The sequence below is a fragment of the Phyllopteryx taeniolatus genome, chromosome 1 (genome assembly GCF_024500385.1).
Source record: "Phyllopteryx taeniolatus isolate TA_2022b chromosome 1, UOR_Ptae_1.2, whole genome shotgun sequence".
NCBI lineage: Eukaryota > Metazoa > Chordata > Actinopteri > Syngnathiformes > Syngnathidae > Phyllopteryx > Phyllopteryx taeniolatus.
The window spans coordinates 43210113-43231712 of record NC_084502.1 but is presented as its reverse complement, the minus strand read 5'-3'; the positions used below and the strand labels follow the sequence as shown (position 1 = coordinate 43231712).

General features: G+C 41.6%; 1 protein-coding gene across 6 annotated transcripts; it reads right to left on the bottom strand.

The window, feature by feature from the left end:
* Nucleotides 1-54: 54 nt before the first annotated feature.
* gckr (glucokinase (hexokinase 4) regulator) lies at nt 55-10559 on the bottom strand. 6 transcript variants are annotated; one of them, XM_061797610.1, is made up of 19 exons: nt 10406-10559; nt 10031-10180; nt 9905-9973; nt 9764-9832; nt 8718-8791; nt 8560-8626; nt 8392-8445; nt 8206-8300; nt 5116-5221; nt 4870-4988; nt 3321-3419; nt 3113-3210; nt 2896-2972; nt 2659-2755; nt 2487-2590; nt 1903-1980; nt 1684-1824; nt 972-1106; nt 55-904 (listed from the first exon to the last, which is right to left on the bottom strand). In XM_061797610.1, exons 1-19 carry the CDS (start codon nt 10418-10420, stop codon nt 791-793), a joined length of 1761 nt encoding a protein of 586 aa, XP_061653594.1. In that variant the 5' UTR covers nt 10421-10559; the 3' UTR covers nt 55-790. The 6 variants fall into 6 exon arrangements, with proteins under 6 accessions (XP_061653594.1, XP_061653586.1, XP_061653610.1 ...); XM_061797602.1 differs by having other exon boundaries at nt 2896-2988; nt 3114-3210; XM_061797626.1 differs by lacking the exon at nt 3321-3419.
* Nucleotides 10560-21600: the final 11041 nt, after the last annotated feature.

The following is a 21600-nucleotide window of genomic DNA, read 5'->3' as shown; positions in this document are numbered from 1 at the left end:
TAACACGGTTCCTGACACAGAACGGGTTGGACACAAAGGCCAAGACACAGTCGGTAGGAGGCAAATTTAGGCAGTTTATTACGGTCAGGGTTCGGCAAACAGGTAGTCAATCCAACCAGGCAACAGTATCCAAAAAGACGTGAGGCAAGGACACAGTTAAAAAAACAAGCACGGTCATACACAAGGTCAAAACATGGATAGGAATGCTGGATACGAAGACTTATCGTAATTTCTTGTGCATAATGGGCATTTTTTTTCCCCAAAGAAATTTTCAAAAATCAATAGTGCGCATTATGCATAGATATAGGGGAAAATGAAAAAAAAAAAAACTTTCACATTTTATAAATGTATGCCGCCATCTAGAGGTTATGAAAAAGCTGTACACTTTCATTCTAGTATGCCACCACCACCTAGAGGTTTTGGAAAAGGTTTAGCCTAAACTTTCATTCCAATTTCCATTAACATTAAGTTAGTAGACTTGCATGTAAATAATATGTTGCGTTTTTTTGGCATGATGTTGGTATGCGCTTGAGCACAGCAGATTTGAATACCGATCCAAATGTTTCAATGTGTGCAGATTTGATTTTAAAACATGAACAATTAAGACTGAAGATCAGCAAAAAATGCATACACATTAAATGTGATTTTGGTGAGTTAAAGAGAAGCTGAAAATATACGAGAATGAGATTGGGAAAATATACAAACAAGGCTCATGCATCTTCATCGGTAGAGAGATTCATGGACAGAATAATGTCACTTGTATCTGTTGCTTAATTTTATATCTTGGACATTACTGCAGACATGCCTCCACAGCCTTTCGTATGATTGGCTCCTGATCCAGATGAGACCTCGCATCATCGAAAGAGCAACCAGCCAGCAATGACACCAAGGTCAGAGGCACTACCTGGTCACAAAAAGGGAGGCTCATGACATGGAACGTTCATCTTGTCTTCTGCCATGCACTTAATTACCTTTGTCCTTTCAATGCCAGTGGCTGTGTGTGTGGTCATGTGACAGGATGTTATGTCCTCAGTCAGGTGGTCCACCTGGTAGATAGCCTTCAGGAGAGCTTCCTCACACTGGGCTTCAGGATGACCAGACAATTTCTAGCAAGAGGAGACAGTCTGAATTTAATGCCATCACTGTTGTCACTATCATATATCTTGCACCTTTTCCTTAGATTTTGGGTAAAAAAAAAAAATTTAAAACCTGAGCTGCTCATAATTTAACTGTGTAATTGCTTTTGTAACACTGATCAAATTCACAACTCCAGAGAATGAAATTATGATCAGATTCTCCAGAGGCGGGGGGACATAAGATTCGTAGGCTTCCTCCAAATTGGCATACATCAAATCCAAAGTTTTATTTCCGCTCACTGCACAGTTTACATATGTGTGAAGTTGTTAGTAGATGAGAGAGAGGAACATGATTGAAGTGTCCACTGACCAGAATGGGCATGGCAAATAAAATAAAAGAGAAATAAATAAAAGAGAAAGTGAATCGGAGCTGCTGCAACAAGCTGCTGAAGTGAGATGCTGGTGCAAAAAAAACAAAAATGTAACTTCTAAAACGCACTCATGAGTCATAAAAGGTAAGTATTACACACAATATAACTAAACACACAAACCAGACTCATAGTAACTCGATGTTAATTCATGTGTGATTGAAGATGTAAATTTATACCTGGATTAAATGTGTGGCTCGGCGATAGAGTTTGCTGTTGGTGACTTGCACGTCGATCATGTGGTTCTGGTAAACCTTACCCTTTAGGATGTGCGCTCCCGTGCTCACAGCGTTCAGCACCAACTTAGTGGACAGCTCCCACTGCCGAACAACAGGTAGGTAGGTAGGTGGGTGGCTGGGATGTTGAGTGAGTGAGTGAGTGAGTGAGTGATGCTGTACCATGTGCTGTAGACTTCCAGAAGTAGGTAATGGCCATGAAAATGTTAAGGTGGACATATACAATCGATTTATTTCATCCTGCAAAGAAAAAAAGAACACTAGGTTATATATAGGTGGATATGAAGGTAACAAGATTGTTAAGGTAGCAGTAAATGCTAGGTTAGGCAGGATATGGAGGTATAGTATGTAAGGTTCTGTAGCTAGTTAGAAAAGGTAGCCAGCTATATTTTGGTAGGCAGGTACTAGGTAGGCAGACAGAATAGGTAAGTACTGTAGGCAATTTGGCAAATTTCTAAGGAGGTAGAAAAGTATGTGTACCTGCATACAACGTTACTACTGCATTGCTGTTTAAATATGTAATGTTACTGCATACTGTTAAGTTCAAAACTTGTCAGAACACTTTCAGTTAAAGAGAAAAAAAACAAGTTGATTGAATTAAGTGAGGCTATAATGTTGTGCAGTGTCGGAAAGGTAAGCGGGTAGGAAAGCAGAAAGGATAAGTACGAGGCTAGGCAGGCAGACTGGTAGATAGTTACAGTACGTAGATGTGGGTAAATATGATTTTAATTAGGGAGGTAACCAACGTGTAAACCAGCACCATCTCCATCAGCTCGGTGGTAAATAGCATAGAGATTAGACATCTTTTCCCTCACTCGGTAGGCTACATTCATCACTTCGGTGACATTGTCTGTGAAAAGACATCGGGGAAAATAAAGAGGATGTGAGGGTACAGATCACAAACTCTGTCGTACTCACCGGTATGTGTGTAGATGAGAATCACAGTATCTTGGTCATCAAGAGTGGGTAGGACATGAAGCAAAAACTCTTCATGCGAAATACAAAACTGGGGACCCTAAATCAAGAAATATCCCCGTCTATGACCATAGATGTACTCAGTGTCACACTACTACATTATAATGTATTGGATGATAGATTTTGTTTTATTATTTAGACATTGTCAAATTTGAGAGATGGGTTACCCCTCAAATATACCATCAAAGCAATGGAACCCTCATTGTTGTTGAGCGCTCTGTGTCCTCCACTTATGAAAGCTTGAATATCCCCATGGGCTACGACACACCCACCCACACACACACACACACACACAAAGACAATATGTAGTATGCAGACAGTTTTTCCAAAATCCAATGCATTACAACACATTCGTAATTACAGTAAGAAGACTTGATTGTTAGGCCATGCTGCTCACCAGCTCCAAAGGTAGGCTCACACTCACTGGCATCAATGAGGCCAAGCACAGCCAGGCTGCCCCAGCCCAGGTAACACACATGTTTCTTACAGAGCAAACTGTAACACACACAAACATCCTTAATGCAGCCACACATTTCTTATTAGTTGGACATGCTGTATGCATTCCTTTACGCTGTTAGGAGAATAATTGTACTTGACTGATGGACCTCTGCCCAGCTGCGGCCACCAAGCCAGCTATGGCTGTACTATGAGAGTATGTGACCTCCACTGTTTTCTCATAGGCTCTCAGGTGCTGCAAGATACCCCTTATGGAAAGAAGAAACAGTGCAGCACTCAATGGTGAACACATAAAACCAGGCTGTGGAAATGAGAGATCATCAGATGTGCCACTGAAAATTGTCCAACTTCACATTTTTATCATTTACTATAAATACAGTAATGCATCTTTGTTTATCTGTGCCAGCAACATATAGTGATAGGCAGAACAATGAAATGGTCTTCCACTAGATCAAATCAAATAAAACTTTATTAATAAAGCACTTTTCCTACAAAGAAATGCACCACCAAGTGCTTTGCATTGTTAAAATCTCCTCCTGCCACTCCTCCACACAGACACACGCAAGCGCACACACACATGCAGGTAAAAATAAAAATAAACAATTGATTTATTAATAATATTAACTATCTACTTTTTGTGACATTGTTGTTTGATGGTGTGCCGCGACATTTTTTTTTTTTTTATGTAAAATATGTAAATGCATTGGCTCAATAAAGGTTGGGAAACAAACGAGCGACGAGACTGTCTAAATAGAATCTGTGTTCCCACCAGTAGAGGTCAGTAACATACCAAAAAAAACACAGCCCATTCGAGCTCTCCTTTGATCAGAAGAGATTTAATTAAAGGTATCGCATTAATTTGCCGGTCTGTATTTACGTACGCAGCATGAATAATTCTCAGAGCACAAACTACCTCGCTGAGGAGCCCATGCAGCGACATGTGCCTTCTTCCTTCTCTGTTGTAGCACAACTCACTGAAATATTAAAGCAGGGATAAACATGGAAAACAAGACTAGGAAGTGTTGTTATAACAAAAGAATCCGTGGAATGGAACTTTTCACACTGAAGCACTCACGACACTCACTGCACGATGCAGCCACGTCTCTTGGTCCTTTGAGGCCGCTTGAAGTCACAAGTTTCACAAAGGTCATTTCAATGACCTGATAGGTGAATGTCCACAAAACAGCCCAAATGTGTGAAATGTGTTGTTTTTGTACTAGTGGTTGTAGGATATATTGTAGCCACATTTACATTTAAATTTTTTGTTAACCTAACACTGCATTAATTCTCATTTTTACATTTTTGTTTGTTTTTTAAGATTTTTTTAATTATTATTATTTATTACACTTCTAATCCCTCAAGAGGAAATTAAATTCACACTCTGCTGTATGTTTTTTGTGTTGCACACGACACAGAGAACCAGATCACACTCGTGCAGGCATGCAAGGAGACTTATCAGATTGAAGAGGGCATGCAAGCAGTCTTGCACCTCTTGAGCTGCAGTGTGGGGACAGTACCTACCTACCTGATAGTATTCTGCCTTTACAACATTTATTGCTATTTAATTGACACTGACACTTCAATACTGTATGTTTATAACTGGGACTGTAGTTTGAAGAGGTGCAGCACCGAATCAATGGCAGTGAGTAGACAGTACTGTATACTAACATATAGGTTACGTTCTTCACAGTCACTTACTGGTGTGTGGTGGCTGCATGTGAGAATGCGGCAGCATGAGCAGCACCCAGGATGACCTCCAGGAGCATCTTAGTTGCACTGCCTCCTTTCATCCTGGAAGAGCCACTGATTGCCTCTGGCTGAACTCAAGCATACAAAAGGCACAAAGGGAACACAGGTACACTAATGCCTCTGATTTTGACAAGAGAATATGCTTTGTGTGTGTGTGTGTGTGGTGGGGGATTAGTACCAGTGACGAGCTCTCACCCCAACTGATGGGTTGATGAGAAAGGCCCTTCGACCATTGGCAAGCACTTGCATTCTTTGGACCACATTGAGGAAAGTGAAAGTGCAACCTGGTACGGATTCATTCCTGTACAGACATACATTCAGAATTACATATAAATACTGTATGTGGCGGCACGGTGGAGGACTGGTTAGCACATTTGCCTCACAGTTCTGAGGCCCCGGGTGCAAACAAATCCCAGCCTCACCTGTGTGGAGTTTGGATGTTCTCCCTGTGCCTGGGCGGGTTTTCTCCGGGCACTCCAGTTTCCTCCCGTAACCCCAAATCATGCATGGTAGGTTAATTGAAAACTCTAAATTGCCCGTAAGTGTGAATGTGAGTACCCCGCCTCTCGCCCAGAGTTTGCTGCGATAGGTTCCAGCACGCCCGCGACCCTACTGAGGATAAGCGGTTCAGAAAACAGATGGATGGATATTGTGTCTCATAGAATAAACGTACAGAGTACATGCTCAGTGACTAACAAGACCTGGCACACCTACACAAGGTCAGGGTCGAAAAAGGTCCAGGACAGAGCTGTAGCATACTTATGAGACTTTGCCCTATGCATGTAGCTAAATAATGTAATCAAATAGCAGAACAAACTCTCAGGGCGCTATTTTCATAAACAGCATAAATCTGGCGCAGTGGACGGCGCAACTGTGCACCAGGGGTGTGTTAAACCGGTATTGGGAATTTCGTAGACTAGTGCAGCCCAGCGGATCCGAAAGTAGGCAGCTGTGCCACTGAGGGAATGGTTACAGTCGACTTCATTGGCTGCCAATCAAAGCGGCTCCTCTCATTCCCTTTAAATTTGGTGCAATGATAGTCTCAACAGAGACGTCTCTGTGCGGAAGAGGGTGATGCGTAATCACAGCGATCCATACGTGAGTGGAGCAATTTCACTGCTCTTGGCTGGTGTGGCAGCAGACAATGTGAGTGGTATCCTTATTTAACACAGCGAGTTGGTGATAATCACTGGTGACTTAAATATGTTTGCCAACCTGAGTATCTGTCTGCCTGTGCCCCAATCAAATTCACCAAAATCTCATTAGACCAGTATTCTAGCCTGCACCAACAGTTAGACATGGTCTGAGCAGGCATAAGTTTAGACTGACTTTCTGCGACCAAATTGTCGCTCTGACAGGCACATGTCCAAGTTGTAACGGACACGCCATTAAAGATGGCACCCAGCATCCCCCAGTCTCGTGCTGTTCCGCATACCTGCCTCGGCTGCCCCGCTAAGCCAGTCTGCGTACACAGGACATCTAAAGAAAGCCTTGTTCTTTTTCCCGCTGTTTTAAATGACAATTTTTCCTTCTGTCTGGGACAATAGATGGGACACTAGCGACACCCACAGGCGGTGGAAATCTACTGCAACTCCGGAGGAACTAATCACAATCTGCATCGAATTTGAATGATGCATGATATTTTAAGAACGTTAAATGAACGTTCCCAGTGTTACCATCACAATAGCGCCACTCGTGATTGTATTTCTGCAAATGTTAATGTCTGATGTCAAATCTGTTTGTCAACTGAATCGGATGAGATGTATCACCCCACACAACACAAATGTAACATTGCAAATATTACAGTGTTTTCAATAACCACATACAGTTGAAACGTTCGTTACAGGGATTAAAGAGGATGTGCGAGTGACAATGCAAAACTGGAAAATGGTCTCGATATTTTAAATCCAACAATTAATATTTTATCCCACTGGTTTTAAACCACAAAATAATCCTTGGATGGTAAAGTAACATTAAGAGGCGGTCTATCTTCCCTGTTGGCCGCAGTGTTGAGTGCTGGCGCTCTTTCGACCAAGTTACCGAAGACTGGCTCAGCCAGGAAGCCCCACCTCGCACCACGAGGTGGCGAGAACACATCAGACCCTTCCCTGCCACAGGGCATTCTGCCAGCGCTCCGAGCAACCCTTTTGGGTGCCTGGGCAAACTCCGTTGGGAAGGAAGCAGGCAGGACACGTCCACTCCGAACGTCTTGCGAACAGCAACATACGGGCTCCGGCCGCCCTGCCTGGGAACTTTTTTTTTTCCTGCTCTTCTTTTTTTTTCCTTCCTCATTTTCTACCAAATCCATCTATTCCCTGTGCGGACCGGACCGGCCAAACATTCGGGAGATCGACCAACCTGTCTAAATTCTGTTCCACGCAGTCCAACTTGGTCTACTAAAAGTACAGATTAGTGCATATGTGGGTTTAAATTAACGAGAACAGGAACCCGCAGCTATATGCATTGTCAATACACGCTCATTCCACCCTCACATCACAAGTTCTGCCTCTTCCGACCAATGTTTGCCCGTCCTTTGTTTTACGTTTTTCTGCCTTGTTTCCCTGTAGATTCGCCCTGGTAGAGCTCATTAAATTTTCTATAAAAATTCACTACCTGTATCATTTGTGTGTGTTTGGGTTCGACAAAAGACCTCTGGTTATCGAGAACTCTTATCTAATTCCTGTAGCAACCTTCTGATTACGAGACTGTTAAAAGGTTTGTCGTTGCTTTCTCCTAAATTTTATACATAAAAAGTGACGTGGTGCCCCTTTACGAGACAAAATATCTTGATTTATAACGATGAAACCTAAAATTACACTAAACCAGAAGTAATGCAGGCGTCGCTTCCCGCTTAGTCATTTCTCCTAAATTAATTACATTTTTATCTCAATCAATATACGCTACAAAGAACACACCCTCGCTGCGCCAGAACGCCCAGGTTGGCGCAGACCGGTCTGCCAAATTAGCAAACATACGCACCAAGACTTGAGCTTGCATGAAAATCAGAATCCGCCAGCATTTGGGCCACGACGAAAATGCGCTATCTACTAAAATAGAGCCCTCAGTTTGACGCAGTGCACTCAATGCAGTAACAAAAAGAAGATCAATAAACACATTAAATATTATATCACTGACAGTGTCAAACCTTTTGCAGAATTTCAGTGTGTTTTGACAGTGTCAAAACTTTTGCAGAATTTCTGATACAGCTCTATGTATTGAATGTCATTTGTGGAAGTGAACCTAATGTTGTGACCAATGAGTGTTTAGAATACTAAACATACACACCGTGCCTGATGTGCAGGGTTAAAACCAAGCAAAACAGGAGTGAAGACCTCCGGGTGTCGCAGGCAGAAATCCAACTGACCTGCCACAAATGGAGCCTAAAGGTACATAAATAAAATTAAAAAAAAAAAAGGTACGAAACCAAGCTGTATTAAACATTCGGATAAATGTCTTAAGATTCAGACTCACAGATAATCCACAGGAAATCCCAATAAACAAAACCCTCTTCTTTCCTTCACACACCTGATAAAAAAAGGTCAAAATAACCGATGCAATGAGTCATCGCTGAAGCCTTGATTTGGAGATGGGAGGAGAAGACAAACACATGTTGCACACATTTTCCATCACACTCCTGACCTTCTTAAGACAGCGCATGCCCAGGTGGGGGTCATCTTCTGGAGCCTCTTGGGAGGAAAACAGCGCTCTTAAAACAAGAAAGATGTGAACAATGTGAGTGAGTGAGTGAGTGAGTGAGTGAGTGAGTGAGTGAGTGAGTGACACATGGACACACACACCTATCACCTCCTGCGATGATGTATTCGTAGACCTCACTGTGGTTCATCTCTCTCAGTGCTTTGTTGAATCCTGACTACACACATACACGTAACTGTGATGTTATTGTTCCATTGTGAAGTTCCAACAGGAAATTGCACTTCCCTCAGGGATGTTGAATGCCAAATAAAGAAATGATGAATGCATCAAGATATATCACAGCAATTCTAAGATTGCATGCTAATGCTTGCCAATACCGGAGGTATCAAACTCAGGGCTTTGGGGCTTGATCTGCCCCACCACATAATTTTTTTGGTGGACCACTAAAGCAAATAAAGTGTATCTGCTAGTATGTTTCTTGTTAATTTTATGTGTTCTTTTCATTTTGGATGAAAAACTGTCCTAAAATTGATTTTTTTTCCCCCCAACCTTTTTTTCTCCGCCCAATCCTTTAACATAGTTGGTTGTCACTATTTTCCATGATTTCTGTTTTAAAAGTCAATCTGAGTATACATCCATCCATTTTCTGAGCCGCTTCTCCTCACTAGGGTCGCGGGCGTGCTGGAGCCTATCCCAGCTGTCATCGGGCAGGAGGCAGGGTACACCCTGAACTGGTTGCCAGCCAATCGCAGCGCACATACAAACAAACAACCATTCTCACTCACATTCACACCTACATGCAATTTTATAGCGCAAATCTGAAAGTATTTGACGTCCACCCTAAAAATATTTATAATTGCCTATAGATGCCACAAGATGGAAGAAAAGCACTACTTTCATATTAGATGGTGCTGGTGTTTACTGGCTTTTTTAAATAAGTGGTTATTCTTTACACAATTGAATTCACAAACCACCATTCATATTTTCGCACCTTTGAACAAGTCTTCAAATGATCCAGGTGGGGGATGAAGCCAGAATACGCAGATAAAACAGATGTAAGCACAGGAATACTCAAACACAAAACTCACAGGAAACTCACAAAAAGAAATTTACAGATAGGAATCAAGATTTTCATTTGTAATTGCCAACTCTGTCAACATTCACACAAATGTTGAAAAATCTGTTTTACCACCACTAGGAAAGCCAGGCGACCTGAAGTCCCACAGCCACTCAAGACAACAAGGCTGTCCAGTGGCTCCTACGAAACAAAGGATGCACTTACACGTCGCAGCGATGAAACATGAACAGAAACACAAGGTAAGATGGATACCTTGAGGATGAGCTCCACTAGTTCAGCCACCTCCATCATGGTTTTCACCACTTTGTCACACAAAAGCATCTAAAACGTGTTTCTGTTTCAGAGACTTGCGAGACATTCTGTTGTTCCTTTACTAACCTGGTAAGTGCTTCCTGTCTCTTTGAGAAACATCTCGGCATCACAGCTCTGCAACATCCTCACAATGCGACTGGGTGAAGCCCGGTCGATGTCCCGAGTCAGCGGGTTTGACTTCTCCGAAACAGGAAGTGAGGGCTCGTAATGCGGCGACTGGTGACAACACATCAACTTGCATCAACTTGTATCAACATGTATTATGTTTTTTTTTATTTTTTTTTTTTGTAGTTTGGGATTTTTATCCATTTTTGTGTTACATCATTAGATTATGTTGATACTGATTTGGATCTTTTTTGCATAAAATGAATCTCAAGTCATCACTAACATAAAAACAGTGAATATTTTGATATTACTGTTGAAATGTAATAATATTCCTACCTCCCATTCATGCATTGTAGAGAGAAAGCAGAAATCTGCCAATTTCTGTTGCTGAGGTTTACAATGGAAACAAGTCAGCGCCTGGATCTTTCTGCAGTGACAAAGTCCAGAAAAAGACCTTTGAAATGAGAGTGGTTAAAGGATGTTTTGAAAGCTTCGGTGTACAGTTCTCTAAATAGATCTCTGTTATACATTCACTGGTCACAATGCAAAGTCCATGTCATGCATGATCTAATGAGATCTAATATAAGAACTGTCAGAAAGGCATTAACAAGCTGTTTATTATTGTGGTTCCAGCTTGCAGTGGTGTTGAACTGCACACAGAGATGTCGCTATTATTTTGCTCCTTCCATGCAGCCAAAGAACAAAATATATGAAGCATACCTCATGATACAGTTCATTACAACACCAGTGCAAATTATAACCACAATAATAAACATTTTATTATACATTTTTAAATATAAGACTCTTTTGTAAAACAGAATAAAACAAAAATAAGATTAAATAGAGGTCATGATTCTAGTGTGCTCTGAAAGCACACAGTATGATGTTCACTCATTTTTGTTTCCAGCAGTTTAGACATAAATGGCTGTGGCAGCTGGGCCTCCACCTCTGCCAGCTGGGCCTCCACCTCTGCCAGCTGGGCCTCCACTTCTGCTAGCTGGGCTTCCGCCACTGCCGGCTGGGCCTCCACCTCTGCCGGCTGGGCTTCCACCTCTGCTAGCTGGGCCTCCTCCACTGCTGGCTGATGCGGAAGCTGGCAGCGTAAAGCTATATGCAAACATTGCCAATAAAAGAAACAGGGGGCTGCCAAACCCCGCAATACTAAAGCACCGGAAATGCAGGGTGTTCCATGCCGTTAATAACTCTAAATTAATATGGGACTCAACACGTAAACCAAAAGGCATTCTTTGTGCACACTTAAATATACGAAGCATTTTAACGAAAAGTGATCAGGTTAATCACCTTCTCACTGACTCAAATATTGACTTCCTCTGCCTATCTGAGACATGGCTCCATGAATCTTCGCCCTCAGCAATACTATCTGTACCTGGTTATAAAATGTTTAGAAAAGACAGACAGGGTTCTAAGGCAGGAGGTGTTATGATTTATGCCAAGGACACTTTTAATTGTAATGAAATACATGTTACAGATGAGAATGGATTAGAATTTATTGGACTAACTGTTTCTTTGTCACAGCAAATGTCTTTTATTCTTGTAGTTATTTATCGGCCTCCCTCATCAAATGCAGCTTTTTATGAAAAGCTGGAAATTTTACTGAAACAACTCAATCTTGCAAAAGAGGTGATAATAATGGGTGACCTAAATGTTAATTGGGAAGTTAACAAAGTTAGGAAAAAATTTAAAAGGGTTATGGATGATATTGATATGACTCAGGTAATTAATGGCCCTACGAGAATTACAAACTCCACCCGAACTCAGATTGATCTAGCTTTTACTAATAGGCCAGAAAGGATCTTGAAGCCATACAAGATTGTCTAATCACAATCTTATAATGGTCACAAGAAAATTAAATAAAAAGCGCTTCAAACCCTTGGCCACCACTGAATCCAATATAACATGAACAACAAAATTTCCAAGATTCTATCCAGGCAGTAAACTGGGATGTATTACTCACTGGCAAAAATTTAGATGAGGATTGTTCTAAATTTGCCAACAAAATACAAGAAATTATTATACAATTTACACGGATAATTAAACTAAAAGCTAGAAAGAATGGCCTTCCTTGGTTAAACACATTTATTGTGAAACTGATGAAAGAACGCGATCATTCCTTGAAATTGTCGGTCAAATCAGGATACAATAGACACCACTTTATTTCACTGAGAAATAGGGTAGTGAAAGAAATAAGAAAATCTAAAGCTGACTTTTTCATTACTGCTTTGAATAGTGCAAAGGGAAATTAAAAAATAACCTGCAATTATATTAAAAAAGTATTGGGTGATACACAATAACAATAACAAAACAAAACTAATGCAAATTAAATTAAATGGAAACTTTCTGACGGAACCTCAAGTGATGGCTGATGCTTTTAACAACTACTTCATTGAATCTGTGTCAGAAATCTCTGCTAAGTTTGCAGTAAAACAAAGGAAGCAATACCCTGCATTGTCTGCAACGCAGTTCTTTACTATTACAAATATTACTGAGACCAAAGTTATCAATTTAATTCATTCACTCAAACCATCTAAGGCAAAGGATGTTTTTGGAATGGACACGACCATGCTCAAAGATCTAGGTTCAACTCTTGCTACTCCTATTGCCTCAATCATTAATCTTTCAATTTCATCTGGTCACTATCCAAAGGCCTGGAAATCTGCTATTGTTACCCCTGTTTTTAAATCCAGTGACTCAACTTCTCTGAATAACTACCGACCTATAAGCATTCTTCCAGCCATTTCCAAATTTGCAGAAAAATGGGTGTCAGAGCAGATTGTCCATTATTTAAACAGCAGCTCCCCCTCTCTCCACGCCATGCAGTTTGGTTTCAGATCCAAGAATTCCACTGAAATGGATACATGCCTCTTCATTGAGAAAATAACTCGACAAGGGTGGAGTTGTAGGGGCGGTGTTCTTGGACCTCAGGAAAGCTTTCGATACAGTAAATCACTCTGTTCTTCTTACCAAGCTCTCAAAATTTAACTTCTCTTGCAAAGATGTGAGCTGGATTGAATCATATCTGCATGACCGAACACAATCTGTATCAGTTAACAACTGCGGATCAGAGTCTCTTAGGCTAACCTCTGGAGTCCCTCAGGGATCAAGATTAGGCCCCCTTTTATTTAGTCTTTATATCAACGACTTGCCCACTGTTTGTTCTGAAGCAGAGGGCGTAATGTATGGAGACGACACGGTTTTCTTTGTTCATGGTCGCTCCAAAGATACTGTTGCTGCTAAACTCACTAATACAATGTCCTGTGTCACAACTTGGTTGCAGGAGTGCTGTCTAAACGTTTCTAAAACTGTAGGCATGTATTTCACTAAAACAAATAGAGTATCACCTGACCCCGACATACTTGTTAATGGAGAAAAAATGCAAATTGTCAGCCAATACAAATATCTTCGGTTAATAATAGATTCACAGCTTTCCATTAAAGCCCATATTGACAAATTGTGTAAAAACATCAAATTAAACCTCGCAAATTTTTGTGCAATTCGAAATGAAATGTCAACTGAAGCCGCAAAAATGTACTTACATTCAATGATTCTTAGTCACTTTAACTATTGCATAACCAGTTGATCCCAGGCTGGTCATAATGCAAAAAAACCATTGGAAGTTTTGTACAAACAAGTAATTAAAGTGATGGATAAAAAACCAAGGCACTATCATCACTGTGCAATTTTTAAAAAAAAATACAGTCTTTTAAACTGGGACAGTCTTCAAATATTTGCAGATTTAAATTTGATTTATAAAGTACTGCATGATTTGGCTCCAGCTCCTCTGGCTGAGTTCATCAGCCAAAGAAACAGCTCTGAGCGTGTCACTCGAGGCTCTGTCAGAGGTGACTGTCTCATTCCTCTGCGCGGGAGCGCTTTCAGTAAGTCAGCCTGGTCAGTGAGGAGCGCTGGTGAGTAGAACTCAGTACCTGAGGAGGTTAAACTGCTTACAACATACAAGGCCTTCACAAAAAAACTGAAAATGTGGCTAGTTAACACCTATAGCTGCCAACACTAAAAGACAAGTATGTTATGATGTTTTTTTTTTGTTATGATCAAATGATTTGTGGTTTTATTCTCTCTTCATAGTATAGTAAGTCTTTGATTATGTATCCTGTATTATATTGTCTTGTAGATGTATTTTACTGCTTTTTTACATCATGGCCAGGGGACTACAGATGAAAACTAGCCTTCTGGCTAATTCTGGCTTTTTTAACCATGTGTACTTCATGTGTTTTATGAAATTGCATTGTCCCCTTTTAAATAAACTGATTAATGCTAATGCTAATGCTGTGCGTTGAGTTATTTTGAGGAAAGAGTAAATTTGCACTGCTACACATGCTTTTCACTAACAAATTCATTTTGTAGCAAAGTTTTTTAAAAAATTCCCAAAATGTAAGGAGTGTACTCATTTTGTATCATGTTTTTAAACATAACTACGCAATATAAGAAACTGCCAATGAACAGGATAAATGCATAAAGAAAATGAAAAATTTTTTGTTTGTTTGTTTGTTTGTTTTATTTGGCTACATTTGAACATCCCGGGAGAAGCTGTTTAAATGCAGCTCGAAGTATGCAGTGATGTGCAGTGAGGTTCATGGCTGGTGAGAAACTGACAGTCAGATTTACAAATTTATGATACATAAATGAGATGAGATGCGTATTTACCATTAAATTTGCAGCCTGACTCTAAAAACTGGTATTTTCTGACCTGATGCTTGAAGCAGATCTTTAATCTAAGGGGTCTTCCTTTAATAATTACATCCTATTTCAATTGATAGTCTACTTTAGAGAAATTTTGAAGGACAGATATATCATGCATGTTTGACTTTCAATTTGGAGCAGAATTTGAGAATGCACAGACTGTAGCTGCCACTTCATTTTCTTCTGTTGTCCTTCCTCAAATCTGCATTGTGCAGTGAGAAGCCTGAATAGTACACTGCTTAAAAAAGGAGGGTGGAGGCTGGAGCAGTCAAGGCGATCATGTTGGATTAATCATTTGGAAGTGTTTTTAAAGGTCCCATGTCATCATTTTTATTTTTTGTAATGTTTGATGTCATTCTATCATGTTTGTGCGATAATTTGAGTTGAAAATGGCTAGTATGACTTTTTTAAGCTATTCTAGTGGGTCTTTTCCACCAGGGATTTGAGACAGCAGAGTTCTCATTAAGTTGATATGTAAATAAACTTTGCTCTGATTGTATCATTGATATTTCTACTTCAAATATGGAAAACAGCATTGCTCTGATTGGTCCTTGGCGGCATCTCAGCAGCCATTTTACGGCGGCAAATCGTTCATAGCGACGTCGTGTGACGCCCTTGAAGGGCGATCCTGTAAAGGATGCACATATACAGTATATTGTATTTGATCTGTCAGGTGTGGGGAGTCGCTGGACCCAAGAGCAGGCGGAGGCAGATGTAAAATGATGAACAGTTTATTGAGGTGGTCCTGGATGTGTTGGCAGGCGGCAGGCAGTGGACAGAACAGGCAGCTGGCTTGGTAGCAGGAATGACATGGGTCAGGAACACAGGGGAGCACTGGAAACGAGGAGACAAGCATTAACAAGGGAAGCGAGGAACAGTATAGCTTACTTGACATAAGGTGAGCCGTGGTACCGCTAGAAGAGGCTGCAATATTCCGGGAACAGGCAGGCGTATATACACCGGTGGTGATGAGCTGATTGAAGACAGGTGCTGAAAACAGAGAGGGGAGGGGGGAGAGAGAGGACACAAAGCGCCCTCCCGGCTCCAATAATGGAACTGCAGGGCAGTATATGACATGTTCACTTTTATTAAACCATAAAGATAGAAAGACAGTAGCAATACAGGAAGGCACAAATTTCTACAGAGGACGTGGGTGGAAAAAACAAGAGAGGGGGATATTGTGTGACTGCACAAACGTCACTACAGTATTTTATCCACAGTTACACAAGAAATTAAAACACTTGGCTCGAACACAGCACAATTCTTTTTTGCTGAGGAATTTATATAAAAATAAATTTAAGCCATTCATTCCTCAACTCAGCAAGTGATGAAAAGCTTTTTATAAGATGCAGCCATGTTGTCAGCCATTTTTCCTGAAATGAGTGGGCTTGTAGCAACCACAAAGTTGGCAGGTACTTGAATATTTAGGAACTCTATGTTACAAACACGGAAATGTGATCAGGTTGTTCTGCAAGTCTTGTGCAGGTCACAGACTCATTTTGACCTGTGTTATGCATAAAACAGTGGAAATGTTTGGATTTGATAGAAGGGGGGCCTTTTAGCATGTGAATCAGAACCAAAACAATAGTAATTGCTTCAAACTGAAGAAAACTCTATTAATCAGTTTTTGGGGAGCCCTGGAAATCCTGGTGCCCTAGGCAATTGCCTTTGTTTGCTTAACGGTAAGTTTCCCTTTGTGATACTGTCTGTCTCATGTTGTGCTTTTATGTGATCAGCAAAACTAAATAGGAACACAAAAATATTATACATTAGCCTGCCTGACCATACAAAATTTGAGTGCATATTAAAAGTGCCACCCCCAGGAAAAAATAAATAATATATAAATATATATATATATATATATATATATATATATATATATATATATATATTGCAGACGTGGGGAAAGACAGAAACAGGCACTTGCTCATTGCTAAATTTAATTAATTAACTTGCTAAGGCTTGTAAGCCTCCTCGACCCAGTTGGTGAAGGATTGCACAATGTGAGTTGAGGTGAGGCTGCTCACTGCTGCATTTCACATCTCACCCATGTATATGAACAGGAAATACCTAGAAAATACCAAAAACTGGCTCGGCGACTCACTTTTCGGTCCCGACCCACGGGTTTAGAATCACAGCTCTAAATAATACAGAGTAACAAAGGTTTGACAGACATCAGGTCATTAATTTATGTATAGCGCCATCAGTTGCAGAGATTTGTCCTCCCAGATTTGACTAATTACATCTATTGTGTTTCTACGTTAGTGGAACACATAAAAACTCCTTTCGATTCCTAACAAAAATGAGGTGGTCCTTTTAATCTTGTTGGATTTACTTATCATTGAATAATCCAAGAGTCTCACTATGCATCCTAACTCAATAGTCAGCATGTGAGCATGGAGCATTTGATCTGGAGTCCTGATTTGGAGCAAAAAGGTCATTTATTTGAAAAAAAAAATCATCCATAACTGTGGAGGCCAAAGTTATCATGGCTACTGATCATTAACTCCTGCTGCTGTTGTTGTTGTTGTTGTCTGCAAATATTCACATTTATGTATGTACAGTATGTAATGCAGCCCTATGGGGGGCACAAGTCAGTGCAAACTGTAGGCCGGTCCCAAGCCCGGATAAATGCAGAGGGTTGCGTCAGGAAGGGCATCCGGCTTAAAACCTTGCCAAACAAATATGAGCGTTCATCCAAAGAATTCCATACCGGATCGGTCGTGGCCCGGGTTAACAACGTCCGCCACCGGCGCCGTCAACCTGCAGGGCGCTGTTGGAAATTCAGCTACTGTGGGTCGAAGTCGAAGTCAAAGAAGAAGAAGAAGAAGAGGTGGAAAGCGGGTTCTTCGGCAGAAAGAGAAGAGGAAAGCACAGAGCCTAGAACTGAATGTGGGGACTTTGAATGTTGGGACTATGACAGGAAAAACTCGGGAGTTGGTTGACATGATGATTAGGAGAAAGGTTTATATATTGTGTGTCCAGGAGACCAGGTGGAAAGGCAGTAAGGCTAGAGGTTTAGGGGGAGGGTTTAAATTATTTTACCATGGTGTAGATGGGAAGAGAAATGGAGTCGGGGTTATTTTAAAAGAAGAGTTGGCTAAGAATGTCTTGGAGGTGAAAAGAGTATCAGATCGAGTGATGAGGCTGAAATTTGAAATTGAGGGTGTTATGTGTAATGTGATTAGTGGCTATGCCCCACAGGTAGGATGTGACCTAGAGGTGAAAGACAAATTCTGGAAGGAGCTAGAAGATGTAGTTCTGAGCATCCCAGACAGAGAGAGAGTCGTAATTGGTGCAGATTGTAATGGACATGTTGGTGAAGGTAATAGGGGTGATGAAGAAGTGATGGGTAAGTACGGCATCCAGGAAAGGAACTTGGAGGGACAGATGGTGGTAGACTTTGCAACAAGGATGCAAATGGCTGTAGTGAACACTTTTTTCCAGAAGAGGCACGAACATAGGGTGACCTACAAGAGCGGAGGTAGAAGCACACAGGTGGATTACATCTTGTGCAGACGATGTAATCTGAAGGAGGTTACCAACTGTAAGGTAGTGGTAGGGGACAGTGTGGCTAGACAGCATAGGATGGTGGTGTGTAAGATGACTCTGGTGGTGGGGAGGAAAATTAGGAAGACAAAGGCAGAGAAGAGAACCATGTGGTGGAAGCTGAGACAGGACGAGTGTTGTGCAGCTTTTCGGGAAGAGGTGATACAGGCTCTCGGTGGACGGGAAGAGCTTCCAGAAGACTGGACCACTGCAGCCAAGGTGATCAGAGAAGCAGGCAGGAGAGTACTTGGTGTATCTTCTGGCAGGAAAGGAGAGAAGGAGACTTGGTGGTGGAACCTCACAGTACAGGAAATCGTACAAGGAAAACGGTTAGCTAAGAAGAAGTGGGACACTGAGAGGACCGAGGAGAGGCGAAAGGAATACATTGAGATGCGACACAGGGCAAAGGTAGAGGTGGCAAAGGCAAAACAAGAGGCATATGATGACATGTATGGCAGGTTGGACACTAAAGAAGGAGAAAAGGATCTATACAGGCTGGCCAGACAGAGGGATAGAGATGGGAAGGATGTGCAGCAGGTTAGGGTGATTAAGGATAGAGATGGAAATATGTTGACTGGTGCCAGCAGTGTGCTAGGTAGATGGAAAGAATACTTCGAGGAGTTGATGAATGAGGAAAATGATAGAGAAGGGAGAGTAGAAGAGGCAAGTGTGGTGGACCAGGAAGTGGCAATGATTAGTAAGGGGGAAGTTAGAAAGGCATTAAAGAGAATGAAAAATGGAAAGGCAGTTGGTCCTGATGACATTCCTGTGGAGGTATGGAAGCATCTAGGAGAGGTGGCTGTGGAGTTTTTGACCAGCTTGTTCAATAGAATTCTAGTGCGTGAGAAGATGCCTGAGGAATGGAGGAAAAGTGTACTGGTGCCCATTTTTAAGAACAAAGGTGATGTGCAGAGCTGTGGCAACTATAGAGGAATAAAGTTGATGAGCCACCCAATGAAGTTATGGGAAAGAGTAGTGGAGGCTAGACTCAGGACAGAAGTGAGTATTTGCGAGCAACAGTATGGTTTCATGCCTAGAAAGAGTACCACAGATGCATTATTTGCCTTGAGGATGTTGATGGAAAAGTACAGAGAAGGTCAGAAGGAGCTACATTGTGTCTTTGTAGATCTAGAGAAAGCCTATGATAGAGTACCCAGAGAGGAACTGTGGTACTGCATGCGGAAGTCTGGCAAAGAAGTATGTTAGAATAATACAGGACATGTACGAGGGCAGCAGAACAGCGGTGAGGTTTGCTGTCGGTGTGACAGAAGAATTTAAGGTGGACGTGGGACTGCATCAGGGATCAGCCCTGAGCCCCTTCCTTTTTGCAGTGGTGATGGATAGGCTGACAGACGAGGTTAGACTGGAATCCCCGTGGACCATGATGTTTGCAGATGACATTGTGATCTGCAGTGAAAGCAGGGAGCAGCTGGAGGAACAGTTAGAAAGATGGAGGCATGCACTGGAAAGAAGAGGAATGAAGATTAGCCGAAGTAAAACAGAATATATGTGCATGAATGAGAGGGGTGGTGGGGGAAGAATGAGGCTACAGGGAGAAGAGATGGCAAGGGTAGAGGACTTTAAATACTTGGGGTCAACCGTCCAGAGCAATGCTGAGTGTGGTCAGGAAGTGAAGAAACGGCTCCAAGCAGGTTGGAACGGGTGGAGGAAGGTGTCAGGTGTGTTATGTGACAGAAGAGTCTCTGCTAGGATGAAGGGCAAAGTTTATAAAACAGTGGTGAGGCCAGCCATGATGTATGGATTAGAGACAGTGGCACTGAAGAGAAAACAGGAAGCAGAGCTGGAGGTGGCGGAAATGAAGATGTTGAGGTTCGCTCTCGGAGTGACCAGGTTGGATAAAATTAGAAATGAGCTCATCAGAGGGACAGCCAAGGTTCGATGTTTTGGAGACAAAGTTAGAGAGAGCAGACTTCGATGGTTTGGACACATCCAGAGGAGAAATAGTGAGTATATTGGTAGAAGGATGATGAGGATGGAGCTGCCAGGCAAGAGAGCTCGAGGAAGACCAAAGAGAAGGTTGATGGATGTCGTGAGGGAAGACATGATGGCAGTTGGTGTTCGAGAGGAGGATGCAGGAGATAGGCTCTCATGGAAAAGGATGACGCGCTGTGGCGACCCCTAACGGGACAAGCCGAAAGGAAAAGAAGAAGATGTATGTACAGTATGTAATTACTTTGACATGACTTTCATCTGGAGTCGTCCTCTGACATTGAACCTTCACTTTTCTCTGTTTCTCTCCGTCTCGCTCTCTCCCCGAGCGACACCCATAACAAGTGTGCAAAAAGGTGAATAAATAGAAACAATTAAAAACTTGTTAATAATTACCAGCATTAAAACAGGTAAGATAAAGGAAGTACTTTGTTCAAGAGGCACATGGAGATATTTTTTTTATTATGTCATTACGAATACAAACCTACAGTAATGGAGATTAAGTATTTCATTTACAAGGTACAAGGTACTTTTATTGTCAATTCTTCAATATCCGTAACACATACAGAGGGTTGAAATTACGGTACTCAATGGCCTGCGGTGCTACAAAAGACAGTACAAATAATAATATAAAAGCTAAATAAGCTATAGTATAGGCAGTATCAAAAGTATTAATTGAATGTGAAAATATCAAAGGTCAGGTGACGTGCGCAAACTAGTCAAGGTCAGGGAACCAAGGCAAATAAGACATTTCTAAATTAGATGACAAAACCCCAGTGCTGCTAAAGTGGCTAGTGCCACCCTGAGTCTGGTGTGAGTGTGTGCCTGTATTGTGTGTGTGCCAATTATTTTACTGGCCACTTTGATAATGTCTTGCAACCGTATTTTGTTCTGCACTGTTAAGTTACCGTACCACGAGACAAAACAAAATGTTAAAATTGATTAAATAAATGACTTAGGGCGGCACGGTGGACGACTGGTTAGCACATCTGGCTCACAGTTCTGAGGACCAGGGTTCAAATCCCGGCCCTGCCTGTGTGGAGTTTGCATGTTGTCCCCATACCTGTGTGGGTTTTCTCTGGGTACTCCGGTTTCCTCCCAGATCCCCACAAACTTGCAGGGTAGGTTAATTGAAGACTTGCCCATAGGTATGAATGTGAGTGCGTATGGTTGTTTGTTTATATGTGCCCCGCGATTGGCTGGAGACCAGTTCAGGGTGTTCCACCCTTGTGAGGATAAGTGTAACGGAAGATGAATGAATAAATTATTATTATTATTATTATAATACAACCCCAATTCCAATGAAGTTAGGA